This window comes from Portunus trituberculatus, chromosome 42 (genome assembly GCF_017591435.1).
Source record: "Portunus trituberculatus isolate SZX2019 chromosome 42, ASM1759143v1, whole genome shotgun sequence".
NCBI classification, from domain to species: Eukaryota; Metazoa; Arthropoda; class Malacostraca; order Decapoda; family Portunidae; genus Portunus; species Portunus trituberculatus.
Window position 1 is genome coordinate 27,660,309 of NC_059296.1, and position 13,560 is coordinate 27,673,868.

A 13,560-nucleotide genomic window follows, 5' to 3' on the forward strand; every position below is an offset into this window, starting at 1 on the left:
TCCGTACATCATGAGATATGATTTTTTTTTAAGTTTTTGCATTTCATGACATCATCAAAACAGCATGAAAAGCTGTTATTTTGCCTCATTAAAAACTGTCTAATCACTTTAGCAAAAAACTGATCTGACAAAATGTTACCCCAATCCCTGTCAATAAGTGCATTAAATTTCAAGGCAGCATGTGTAATGGTTGATTTTATACAGTTTTTCATATCTTGAAAAATCATGTTTTGAGATACAGCTCTCCAAAGTTTTAAAAGTTTAGCACCCACGTTGTGTGTTTATCAAAATTAGTAGATTTATTATATGTTGTGTGTTGATCTATAGAGAAACTGCACACAAAGAATGATCTAATTATTCTCATATTTAGTACTTAATTTTTGGAGGTATTTACCTTGTGGTGACACTATCAGAATTCCTGCCTCTGGTTCTTTGTGCCTTTGCTGATAGATTTAGCTCACTGGTGGGTGTCCTAACAATGCTATTTCATAGAATTATGGTTTATTCTAACTGGCAGTCGGTACCTTCCTTCTCCATGAGACAATCCTCTCCAAGTAAATTTTTCGGTCCTAATCAAGATCGGCGCCTCGAAATATGTACGTTTCTCTCTCTGTTTTCCTCTTCTCCTGATGTATTTTCTAATTTTCTTCTTTCTTTTCCTTCATTTCATCTTCTTAGCTTCTGCTATCAAAAGTGGGTCTAGATCCTCTTGCTGTCCTGCCCCTCCAAAACCTCCTTCCCTGCTGTGCCAAATGCCTCAGCTTCACCTGCCACTGAGCCATCATCTCTTCCATCTTCTTTTCATTTATCTCCTATTCTCTCTTTTTTTCTTCATCTCTCACATCTTCTTCAGCTGCTGTAGCCTATTTCGTTTATTCCCCATGTTGTGATAAGAAGATCAGCAAAGAAAAAAAAGCATAAGAGAGCCTGCAAGCTAGAGCATGACATAACCTTTCCCTTCCCTTTTCTTTGCCATACTGGGGTGTATGGTATGGTGTTGTATGGTAAGGCGGGAAGGAGGTTAGCAATTTGAGGGGTGAACCCTCACCAAAGAGACCAATATTAGTGGTAAAATGACAAGGAAAAACAGGCAATATATCACAATGCTTAGAGAGTGTTTATTGCGCCACACCCACCTCGTAGCGTATGCCACTCTCTCTCTTTAAACGTGTCAGAATGAGTGTTGCTGTATGCATTGGCCCATGATTCATATACCATAAGAATTTGAATATTTTTCCGACAATAATCTGCAGGAATTGAAAAAAATAAATTTTCATCATAATTTATTAAATCTCAGCCACAGCATGCCCTTAATATTTAATCAGTTTTTTTTCAGTTAATTGGGTATTTCTATTCATTTATGTATATTTATTTTCATTGTATATCCTATTATATTTCTTATATTTATTTATTTACTTTATTATATATTTTTTTTTTTTCCTTTATTTTACGTATTTATTATTTTTTACTTATTTATTTATTTATTTTTATTTATTTATTTATTATTGTTCTTGTTATTTATTTTTTATTTAATTTATTTATTTTATTTTTTATTTTATTTTATTTTTTATTTTTTATTTATTTATTTATTTATTTTTTTTTTTTTCTTTTTTTTTGTGAAATTTAATCTTACTAGAAAAAGGGATATTGAGGACAGATGAAAATAGCAGTAGCCAAAATTGTACTGCCTTCAATACAGTGGTATCTTTCCTCTTTCTAATGCACATGGCCTCATATGAAGATATTTGAGGCACCAAGACTTTACTGCATATTTGCAACTTCTTGATAAGTGCCTTCTTAATTGCTCTTCCACCAAGCCCAATGCAAAGTGTATCAGTTTGATTATTTCCATGTGGTTAAAAGCTATTCAAGCAAACAGAAAAATGTGGTTTTCATTCTTTTATTTTATAGTTGGTGGCTATGTATGTGTTGTAATGATAAGATATTGACAACAACATGTTCCATATATATATATATATATATATATATATATATATATATATATATATATATATATATATATATATATATATATATATATATATAGATAGATAGATAGATAGATAGATAGATAGATAGATAGATAGATAGATAGATAGATAGATAGATATATATATATATATATATATATATATATATATATATATATATATATATATATATATATATATATATATATATATATATATATATATATATATATATATATATATATATATATATATATATATATATATATATATATATATATATATGCATGCACACACACACATACACACATACACACACACTTGCATACAATATACCAAGCTAATGTCTCCATAAAATGGGATACCCAAGACAAGGAATCTACATGTATAGTATATGCATACATTTATATTTGCAATGATATTCACAAACATTCCTTCACATCTCTGTGGGAGAGAAGACCAATCCTTACTTCCCACACTCCTTTCTATAATAGGAATGCAGGAGTAACCTCTTTACCACTTTATGAATGTATGTTAGTGCATCACCGATAAAATATAACTAATCATAACCTCAAATAATTTGCATATTGCTTACATTAATTTTTCATGCAATATAGTTGGAATCACAAGCATAGATATAGGCAGTCTTTAGTTACTGCCAGAAGATAAACTTGCCATGATTTTTTTTCTTTTTTAATTAATGAATTTATTTATTTATTTTATTTATTTATTTTTTTTTCATTCCTAATGGTATTCCTTGAAAAAAAGTATATATTCTGATTGTGTCAGTTTCCTTGTGCCTCTTGATTATCTCTTGAAACCATTTATAAAATACAGATACAGATATGGGTCAGGCCTTTTCTCCTCAACTTCTTGGATAAAGGCTTTTTTTCATTGCCATCATTACCTTACTTAACTTTGATCCACACCTTTCATAGATGCTAATCTACATCTCTTGTAATTTGCAATTTAAAGTGCTCGTGTGGAATAAAATCCGTGAGTAATGTATTCTATTTTTCTATTCATCACAATTTTACTTGCCATATTTGTTACTTATTATAGGTATCAAGTCCTTGTTGTCATTCCTCAGTAATTTTATTGAATTAATTGCAGATTTCTTTCATCGACTCTCTTGTTTGTTGGATTGTAATAACAGTTACATTTGTCACATAAGAGTTCAGCACATTGCACTCACACATTTGGAAGTCATTGAATGCTGTGAATGCACTTGGCACTGCCCTGACTTGTGACTTTGCTCCTTGGTCATATAGCACAATCAGAATCAACTTTTGAGTAGATCTTTATTCCCCATCAAAAAGACCATTCAGTCATTTAAACTGCTCTGAGGTCAGATTTGCTCTTGTAGACTTCCTTGCACTGACCACTTTGTAAACAGTCTCTGCAAAGATGGGAGTGACTATGTGCTTAGGAAAAGATCTTACCCAGGAGGTGCAGAACAAGACAAGGATCATGGTCTGGACCTGATCCTTGCTGATCTTCTCTGAGGATTAAATATCAATTTTATCCCAAGCCAAGAGCAGAAGAAAGCAAGGAGATTGTAAAAGGTCAGTTGACATATACAAGCACTTACAATGTATCATGTCATCTTCATCCATAAATTTCTTTGGAAAAAGTTGGCCATAGCTTCATAGAGTTTGTTAGGGAATTCAGGTATGGCTGCTGCTCCCCATGGTTGTGGCTCCACCATAGGTATGTAAATATCTTTGGAAAAGTAAAACTGCAGATTTGTGATTAGTTTGTTACAAAAGCAAATCTGCAAGCGAATTGAGTTTGAGAAATTAATTTGTGGCTTACAGAAGTGTTGTGGAGGTGCCCATTTGTGATAAAGATCTGTCAAATCTTTGTGATCATTGTGTATCTTCATAGATGCATATTTGAGCATCAACCATGATACTTCATTAAACCAGTAAAAGGCTCTACCTGATGGTGCTGATTATAATCAAGAACCTTTTTATTTATAGTATTGATAGGAGTAGAGTGAACAATTAGCTTTACTCCAGGACATGCATTTGAAAGTCAATGCAGTGCATAACTAAGCCTGCCAAGATTTGCTATCATGTGTACATCATCTCATATTAGCAAAATTTCTCTCGAGTACACAGTTGTTGCATTAATTTCTTAATTTAGTATAGTTTGATAGCCTTCCAAGCTCTGCTCACTAAACAATCAAGAAACACACTGGGAACTCCACATACTACTATATCACATTTTTCCTAACAAGATGCTTTCAGCATTATTATCTTTTTCTTTTTTGTAGTAGGAAGACATTCATGACTTAGTTCCCTGGCTCACACACTGCTGTTAGTGGCTGTGTGGTCACCATTGCAAAGGCTACCAGTGACAGTTCAGATGTGGTGCATGAGCCATAATGACCAGGTGTTGGAGGATTGAGGTTACTCATCCAGCTGAAGAGGAAGGTTGCTTGTGACTAATACATATCTGTGATCATATGCCTGAAGCAATCCCACCTTTCAGAGTTGCCAGTTTTGGGGTAATTAATTCATTAGCTATTGTATTTTGCTTTACTTTTTTATAATATATTTTTGTTTTGAATATATAATTATACAATTTTTGGAATGTAAGAACATATATGTATTTTGTAAAGAATGTTTACTTAAGAAATTGTAAGCAATGTGAAATACATGTACTATGTGATGCATTTATGGTCAGGAGAGGCTGGGATTGTTGCTCACCAGTAAGTGGTGTGAAGAGGTTCACTTGTGATGACTATGAAGCAGTTTACAAATTATTTAGACACCAAGAGGATGTCATTACAAATGTTTATTAATGGTATTCATAATATTTTAGTAAAAATTAAAATCTTCAGAATTAAAAATTAGATTAAAACTAGAAGTAATTAATTGAAGCTTGATCATTGAATTTAAAAGAGATTGGAAGAAATTGGGTCTCAAATAGAGTGGTACATACATGACTGCAATAGACTCAGTAGTCAGATTATTAGTGCTGAATCACTATGTATGGTTCTTTAAGAAATTAATTTATGGATATTGATGATAAGTGGATAAAGCTGAGCACATTTCATATAGAAGCTGCCACATGTAAGTCTGCTGGCTTCTTGCAGTTTTCTTGTGTTTTTATGTTCTTGTTATTAGAATAGGATGTCAGTATTTTAGAATTATATAAATTTATGTCTATCATTTCAGAAACTGCACCAGTCTCTGTAGCTCCAATTTCTTGCCCTACGTAAAGGCTTAACAGAACAGACCCTAGCTGTGTTTTTACCATTTTCTTCACATCCATTATACTCTTATCAAGTCACAACATTTTCATTTATTTGCAGTATTTCTAACAATCTGTCTTTCTCATGCACCTATATGTATCCATATGCTTTCTTTAAGATTTACAACCAACCTTATAATAAATAGTATTTGCTACACATTTATCACCTTTTCAAGAGTCTACTCTTGCTTTCTCAAACATATGATCTCTTGAATACTTATATGCACTTATTTTTTCTTCTATTACATGCACCTGTCACATCTTTGAGAATGCAGTAGTCAACTTTATGAATCTTATGTCATGTCTATTTACCTGAGTCATGTAGCTGAATGGGTAGCTGGTAGAAACTTCTACAAATATACCAAAAAGGAGGCAGTATGTTCACCAGTTAAGAATCAGTACATTTTTTTTCAGCACAGAGCACAGTACATAATATTGTGTGGCATATAGTAACATGGCCACTATCATAGCAGATGTTTGAAATGAAAGGTGTAGCTCTCATTAATACAGTAGTTATCATATTTAGATAAATGTTCCATTAGTTATTGCTGTTCACCTAATAATTTGCTCGAGGAATAGTTATGGATCAGATGTAAACTACTGGACAAATCACAAACTAAAAATGATTATTATGTGATAAAGAAAAGTAACAGAAAAACAAAATGCATCAGTTTATGAGATTACTGTCATTGTCTTTGGTCCATTACTTTGCTGAACAAGGAGTGTTTGTATAACATGGAAGATCTTGTATGTTTGTGATGGTAACAGTTTCTCCATATTGGTTGCCATTGTCATCCACACAGTAGGAGTGAGGGCCTCGAGTCTGCCATGGGTAGTATTGACCGTCGCTGCAGCACTTTGGTTTGCTTGCCCCATAACCATTTTCTTCCATAATTTTTCTTCTTCTTGGGCAGTCTAGAAAAATCAATGCCAATGATAATAGTCCATTCATCATGCAACATATCTAATGATGATGATAAATGTCGCTAATGTCTGAATATTTATCCATAGGCTTTTCACTTGTATGTAAATTTGTTTATTATTGATTAGAGTAAGAACTATTGCTCTAAATCATGTAAACTCACGGCAATTCATGTTTTCGGCCTCATGGATGGGGAGTTCATAATTTTCAATGCGGTTTCCATTCCTGTCAGCACAATAAGCTTTACCAGCCAAGTACTGGACTGCAGCATAGTATCCATCACGAGAACACACTGGTTGTGGTACCTCTGAAAGGTATTGCAAGTGTCCATATGCTGGAAAGCACACATGCATTTTCCTTACCCTAAAATAATTTTGCATTTTGAATAGAACTCACACTTTTGACAACATGAAGGGTAGTAGTGTAGTGGTTCCCAATCTGTGGTGTGGTATGCAAAGGCCTTCCAGGTGGTACATGAGAATTAAATTAATTCACTTTTCAGAAAAAAATATATATTGCCTTACACAAGATAGTTTTGCATTGATCAGGTAGTGGAAAAGAAACAGATGCATCCCTCACATTAAATTGAGTTGTGTTCCTTGTAGTTAGTTCATGTTTGTGTTGTACTTGTGAATATATTGATATTTTGCTGGAATTGAGGTTTACTGGAACCAGTTGGTATGTGGGGACTGTACAGGACCTCCAAGTGGTACTTGTTCACAAAAAGTTTGGGAACCACTGTAAAGTAGTGAGTATGAAGATGATTGTCAGTGAAGGTAAAAGTCAGCAGGAAAAAAGTGGTTATAAAGTTGACAAAAAGACCATTGTGAAGAAATTATCTGCATATAACATTAATAAAGGATCTGAGAGAAATGAAGGGAGACTGCAACTTGGGACTTTATACATAAATGTGCTAGTTTTGTTGGAGTAACAATTACGGATCATTAATTGTTAATCTGTGTATTTATTGAAAGTTGCTAGCAAAATTGTATTTGTCATACTTTAAACCTGTGCTTGTGATGACTGAAATAAATAAGTTGCATTTTTACTTTTACAAAATTGTGTATAATAAATCTTTTAGTTTGTTGCTATTTTTATAAAACAAAAGTGATGAAAAGATTTGTTCCTTCAAATCCTGATTAATGATTTTGAGAACTACATTGTGTAGCGTGGATGGAAGGCATTCATGGTGTGTTAATAATATTAGTATATGATGGATTAGAAAAAACTTTCATCTAGCAATTGTACCAAACCATGTCAAGTGAATACTAATGATTATTAATCATATCAGGTGTAGTTAGTCAGATGTCATTGCATTGAAGACCATAAGATCTAAGTTAAAGAGACCTTGATTAACATCAAAATGTAAAAGTATACTGGCAACAGAAATACCTGCCACAATGATATCAGCATCAATGCCCTGGTTGTTCCACGCCTCCTGAGCGCTGTGACATGGATTGCTGTACGACTCAAAGTGAATCTCCTTGTCATCTGCAGTGCAAAAGGTTTTAGGGATATAGTAATGTAGTGCAGATGGATGCTGAGAAAAACTTTAAAGTATTTTCCAAAATGAGGGTGAAAGTTTACTCTCTCTCTCTCTCTCTCTCTCTCTCTCTCTCTCTCTCTCTCTCTCTCTCTCTCTCTCTCTCTCTCTCTCTCTCTCTCTCTCTCTCTCTCTCTCTCTCTCTCTCTCTCTCTCTCTCTCTCTCTCTCTACCATCATGCATGTACATACATATAACAAGTAAGGTGATTAACTGCATGTCATGTGAAACTTAATGATTTGTGATGAACTTAACTAATATCTCAGTTTTGAAATGCGTAGGGAATTATTTCAAGAATATGAAGAATTACACTGGTTTGGGATATTTTCTTATCTTGTGAATGAAATAGTATAATGTTTCATATGGTCTATTTCAATCCTCAGTTTTCATCATAATGGATCTCTCATTCCTTTGATATACCTATCTCGCCAAAACATAGTTAGTTCTCTGTGGTGGTCATGAAAGTGTTTTATGTTAGATTTGATACTACTTACAACAAGGCATGAATTTGATCATGTATTTAGGCACAGGACCATAGGTAACAGTATCATTGGTGTCATTGTAGCAGAAGCAGTAGGTGCCAATGCACTGCAGGGAGTCAAAGTTTCCATTTGGCAGACACCTCATTCCAAGGTTGAGTCCTTTCTTCTCAGTGTCTTCCCAGTAAAGGGAACATTCTGATGGAGGAGAACATCTATTTTGCAGTATGGCAAGTGATAGAGATAGCTGTCAATTATTTGCTATGAATTGACATCCAGTACATCATTTTAGTAAGTACCTGCACCATGTAAACAAAGAAAAGGTCATTATAGGTTGTAATGGATATACTACACGAATAAGAAAAGATGCTGAGATGAATATTTACCGTAGAAGAATGTAGTTGTGAGATGATATATATATATATATATATATATATATATATATATATATATATATATATATATATATATATATATATATATATATATATATATATATATATATATATATATATATATATATATATATATATATATATATATATATATATATATATATATATATATATATATATATATATATATATATATATATATATATATATATATATATATATATATATATATATATATATATATATATATATATATATATATATATTTTTTTTTTTTTTTTTTTTTTTTTTTTTTTTTTTTTTAGGAAGCTTGCTAAAACTAATGTGAACATTTGAATGTTAGGAGTTGGTCCAGAAGGTGGTATGGTGTGGGAGTGTGGGTAAAGGTCAGCTGGCAGTGGCAGCCTGGCGGGTGTCACCTGTCAGAAGCGACCAGTGAGAGAAGAAATCCGAGAATGATGGAAAAGATGGCACAGTTTTATGTTGTATTGGCATTGTATCATCAGGGAGTTGTGGTGGATTCCACTGGAGGGTCAAGTTCGTGGAGAATATATCAGAGGAAACAAAGGACATGATGTTCAATAATAATGAGGGAAAGGTGTACGCGGTGCGAGGTGGTGACTATATTTTTCAATAACCAGTCATCTACATGAGATGATAGTTTAAAAAACAAATAGGTTCATCGCAAGGAGGGTAGATGCTTGGTTCATTGTGATGGGTATAGCTACCTACCATTTTACTGTCAAGTTTGTGATTGCAACAATATATTGTTGAGTTTCAAATCAAAGGCCTATTGTATGATTAGATTTGTAGTTAGTATTATACAGTTGTTGGTTAGCCTCAGGCGCACCTTACTGATTGCGGAGACGGAAAATTTAATACCACCACGCGCAAAGTGGTTGGGTCAGTCAAGCATTCAATAAGTTGGATATAGGTACGACCTATGTCACTGTCAGTCAAAGAAAGTGGAGGTTGTTATCATAAAACTACCCTCGTCTCACTGAGATGAACTAAAGTAACAAGTTTGGTTCCTAAGCCGGTGGAAAATAAATAAATAAGTTTAGCTGTGCCCTTTCCTCACTGAGTGCTGACTTATCAGTCATCAGGGTCAGGTTACGCGCTGCATGCTCCAATGCCTATATTATTTGTTTCTGACGTTTTTTTTTTATATAACTGTATGCCTTAGCTCATTTCGTGTTCAAGATGGGAGACTTTCATTGATGTGAGACTCATGACCAGCAGTAACTGCAGACCCACAAATGTTTGCAAGAACTTGATAAGATAACTTCATTACGATGTTTAACCCTAGATTTCCCAACGCAGGTTGCGGCCGCATACCAATCACGTTATGTAAACTTCAGTTTAGTTCATTTTCATATAAAAAGAATAAGTTTATATCTTCTTGAGAATCTGTGCGCCTTTATTTTCTCTCCTAAATCCAAGTATAGTCATGGAGAGAGGAAGTTAACATGGGCAGATCAGGAAGCTTATTCATTTGTGACAAACATTAACACAATCATAGAAAGCACATAAAACCCTGACATAAAATATTGTACGTGTCCATCACAGAGACGAACATAGTTCTGTCAACCTACTTCATGCAGCCACTCATAATAATTAACCGCTGTTGCTTGTAGTACACCTGTAGTGTATAGTACCTATATACACTGGGTGTGATAATTATTGTTGATAATCATATCACCACGTTTCAAAACCGAGAGAGAAACTTGTTTGCATTCCTGTCGTGATGAGTCAAGAAGTGACTCACACAAGGATGACACGAGTTCCAAACCTCAACCATTAACTCTTCACCACTCACCAGTAAGGTAAAGTGAATTATAGATAATTACATAATTCCATAGTTGCCGTAATGCCTCGGAACACCAGGGCCAATTAAGCCGCCAAGCAACTAGGAGCAGGCGGCTCACTATAGAGATGCCCTTCTTACTCATTACCGGAGGATATTCTACATGTGACAAGTTGAAAGTGCAATGTGACACTTACAAAATGACTAACTAGATCTAGATGCCAAGCTCTCCTGTACCTTAGCAGCTGTCTCGAAAAAAGTCAGTTCCCCCCACACACACACAAAAAAAAAAAAAAAAAAAGTGATGGATGGCGATTAAATCCCAATCGGAATTTTGTGAATCACTCAAAATAAATAAACAAATAAATAAATAAATGGAATCAATGAGTTCACAGTAGAAGCAGTAAGGGCACCAGTTGTGGCACACACACACACACACACACACACACACACACACACGATAGATAAGAATACACCGATGTGAATGAGTGAAGTACGGAGAATAAGGAAAATTATAAGAAATGACAATTACCTACGTGAAAGAAGAAAAATCCTTCCCACCTCCCCGTTACTTACTGCAGTTGATAACTTTCTCCTGGGAGAATAATGTCTCTCCAAACACCCGCTCCCCCTCAGGCGTGACACAGTAACATCTGTAAAAGTGACAAGCACATACTCATCACATTAGATCTTATCTATAATAGTTGCAGTCATGTGGTGTTATTAACATGAAGTTCGTAGGTGTACCTATAAGCTGCTAATTGTTTCATGTTGTGTTTGGAAGTTAATTCATTGTATCTCAGATGTACATCAAGCATTTATCATGTATTGTTGTTATCACTTTTACTATTATCATTATTATTATTATTATTATTATTATTATTACTATTATCGTCATCCTCATTATTGATATTATTATTAGTATTAGCAGTATTATTGGTATTAGTGTTATTATTAGTAGTAGTATTGATATTAGTATTAGTATTATTAATATAATTATTATTATTGTTGTTGTTGTTGTTGTTGTTGTTGTTGATGATGTTGTTGATATATTGATGATAATGATCACCACCACCATCACCGTGACTCACGTGCTGCTGGGGCTGCACTGGGTCGGGGCATAGGAGCCGTACTCGTCACAGTTGGGTTTGTTGCGGCCTGGTCCCAGGGTGCCAACTTCCTGCTCCTCCTCGTACTTCATTAACTCATTGATGCACTTCTTGTCTGTATCTGTCAGGAAGCTTCACTTATGTACTTACAACAGTCTGGTTTTCATCTTCAAGTGCTCATTCTTCATTAATGTTTAGATTTCAACGTGGTCTTATACCCCGAGTTAAATCCTCCTATTCGTCTTCTTCCTCTCACTTTCCAAGATGCCAGCTAAGTGTTGTTGGAATGTGTGTGTGGATGAGTAAGTCTGGTAGCACTCGATTATGATTTTCCACATATATCTATACTCAAAGTACACATGCATACATTCAGAAAGTAAAAATATTGTTTCGTCTTCATATAAGATTTTTTTCGCTATCTATTCGATATTTTTTATTGATGGTCCAGTGACACTTTACGATTCAAGAAATACTTCTCACTACATCATTAAAAAAAAAAAAAAAAAAAAGGAAAACGAGTGTCTTATGTGAGGACAAAACCACAATCCTTGCTTTGATCACGGCATCACACCGCGCCTAACAGAAGAATGGGATTAAGGGATGGGAAGACGACAACTCGAGACACTTTGGCAAATATTGCGTTATCTGGGATCAATCTTGATATCAACTAGTCTGTGTGTCCGGAAATTAATATCAATACTGTGTTGGCATGCATAGTATGTTAATGTGTAGGGAGAAAATACAATGGAACTTTAATATCACTTTTGAGATTTTTTCACTACTGATTAAAGGTTCTTTAGAAATGTTGTCATAGATTATTCTAACAAGTTGTAGTGTTGTAGTCATGACGTCGGGTCTGCATTGCGTGCCACTATTTCCACAATTATTATTATTATTTTTTTTTTTATGTAGGAGGGAAGGTTGGCCAAGATAACAAAATTTGTGATTAATTAAAAAGGCCCATACACTGAGGTACCGGTCTCCAAACAGGTTTAATAGCAAAATGTTACTTAGAAGGGTACTCCATAGATGATAGAGGATTCTTTAATTTTTCAATATTAAATTTTGCATGAAAAATGTATGTATAGTTAGATGCACGTAGTTTTGCGTGAAGGAAGAGAGTTGCCTTTAGAGGGCAGGCTGTGACTGTCCCATTTCGTTGAGAGTATACAGTATAAGTACTTGTATTACTTATCTTATAGATGGTGTATCAATGACAAGTTCACAAGGCGCCATTGCATGCAACACTGGTCATCAGTATATACAGAAATGTTCACAGTAGTAGCTACTTACTCCTAATGCATCTTGAAGACCTTGGGTTGGAGGGATCCTCCTTGCACTCCAGTCCCGGCCCGCACATTTTGGTCGGGTAGTCCACAAGAGATGACGTCAGGCAGGAATCTCCTTCCTCTAGCAGACAGTGCCATACAAATTCGTTATAAGTGAACGTGACGTATTCTTTCCATATATAAATTCATACCGATAGAACATACCACTGTTACCTGAACGGGCAGTTGGTAGTGAGTGGATCAGCAGTATTCACTATTCAGAAAGTTACTATAGTCAGCGAGGAGAAACAGCACAAATGTACTCACTGAGATTCTCGATGCACTTGAGACCACAATTACAAATCGCGGGATTCAGGAACTTCCGTTCGTTGCTTCCACATTCTGTGACGTTAGTAACCTGAAAAAAAGTGTTTTTAACTGACCATGCATATCCTTACCCTACTTGTGGGGCAGCACTTGAGATAAGCCAGCCCGTGTTTTCGTTTTACATATTCGTGTTTGATATATTCGTGATACGTTCTTCACACACGCGCACACACACACACACACACACACACACACACACACACACACCCGGTAGCTCAGTGGTTAGAGCGCTGGCTTCACAAGCCAGAGGACCGGGGTTCGATTCCCCGGCCGGGTGGAGATATTTGGGTGTGTATCCTTTCACGTGTAGCCCCTGTTCACCTAGCAGTGAGTAGGTACGGGATGTAAATCGAGGAGTTGTGACCTTGTTGTCCCGGTGTATGTTGTGTTCCTGGTCTCAGGCCTATCCGAAGATCGGA

General features: G+C 34.9%; 1 protein-coding gene across 3 annotated transcripts in view; it reads right to left on the reverse strand.

The window, feature by feature from the left end:
- Nucleotides 1–2,646: 2,646 nt before the first annotated feature.
- Nucleotides 2,647–13,560, reverse strand: part of LOC123517564 — a 14,773-nt gene continuing 3,859 nt past the window's right edge. For all 3 annotated transcript variants that reach the window (XM_045277788.1, XM_045277789.1, XM_045277790.1), the window contains 8 exons: nucleotides 13,082–13,172; nucleotides 12,780–12,896; nucleotides 11,469–11,607; nucleotides 10,954–11,030; nucleotides 8,191–8,373; nucleotides 7,546–7,644; nucleotides 6,317–6,460; nucleotides 2,647–6,146 (listed from right to left, as the gene is read on the reverse strand). In XM_045277788.1, the coding sequence (XP_045133723.1) occupies nucleotides 5,935–6,146; nucleotides 6,317–6,460; nucleotides 7,546–7,644; nucleotides 8,191–8,373; nucleotides 10,954–11,030; nucleotides 11,469–11,607; nucleotides 12,780–12,896; nucleotides 13,082–13,172 (1,062 nt within the window). In that variant the 3' untranslated portion in view covers nucleotides 2,647–5,934. The remainder of the gene's footprint in view (nucleotides 6,147–6,316; nucleotides 6,461–7,545; nucleotides 7,645–8,190; nucleotides 8,374–10,953; nucleotides 11,031–11,468; nucleotides 11,608–12,779; nucleotides 12,897–13,081; nucleotides 13,173–13,560) is intronic.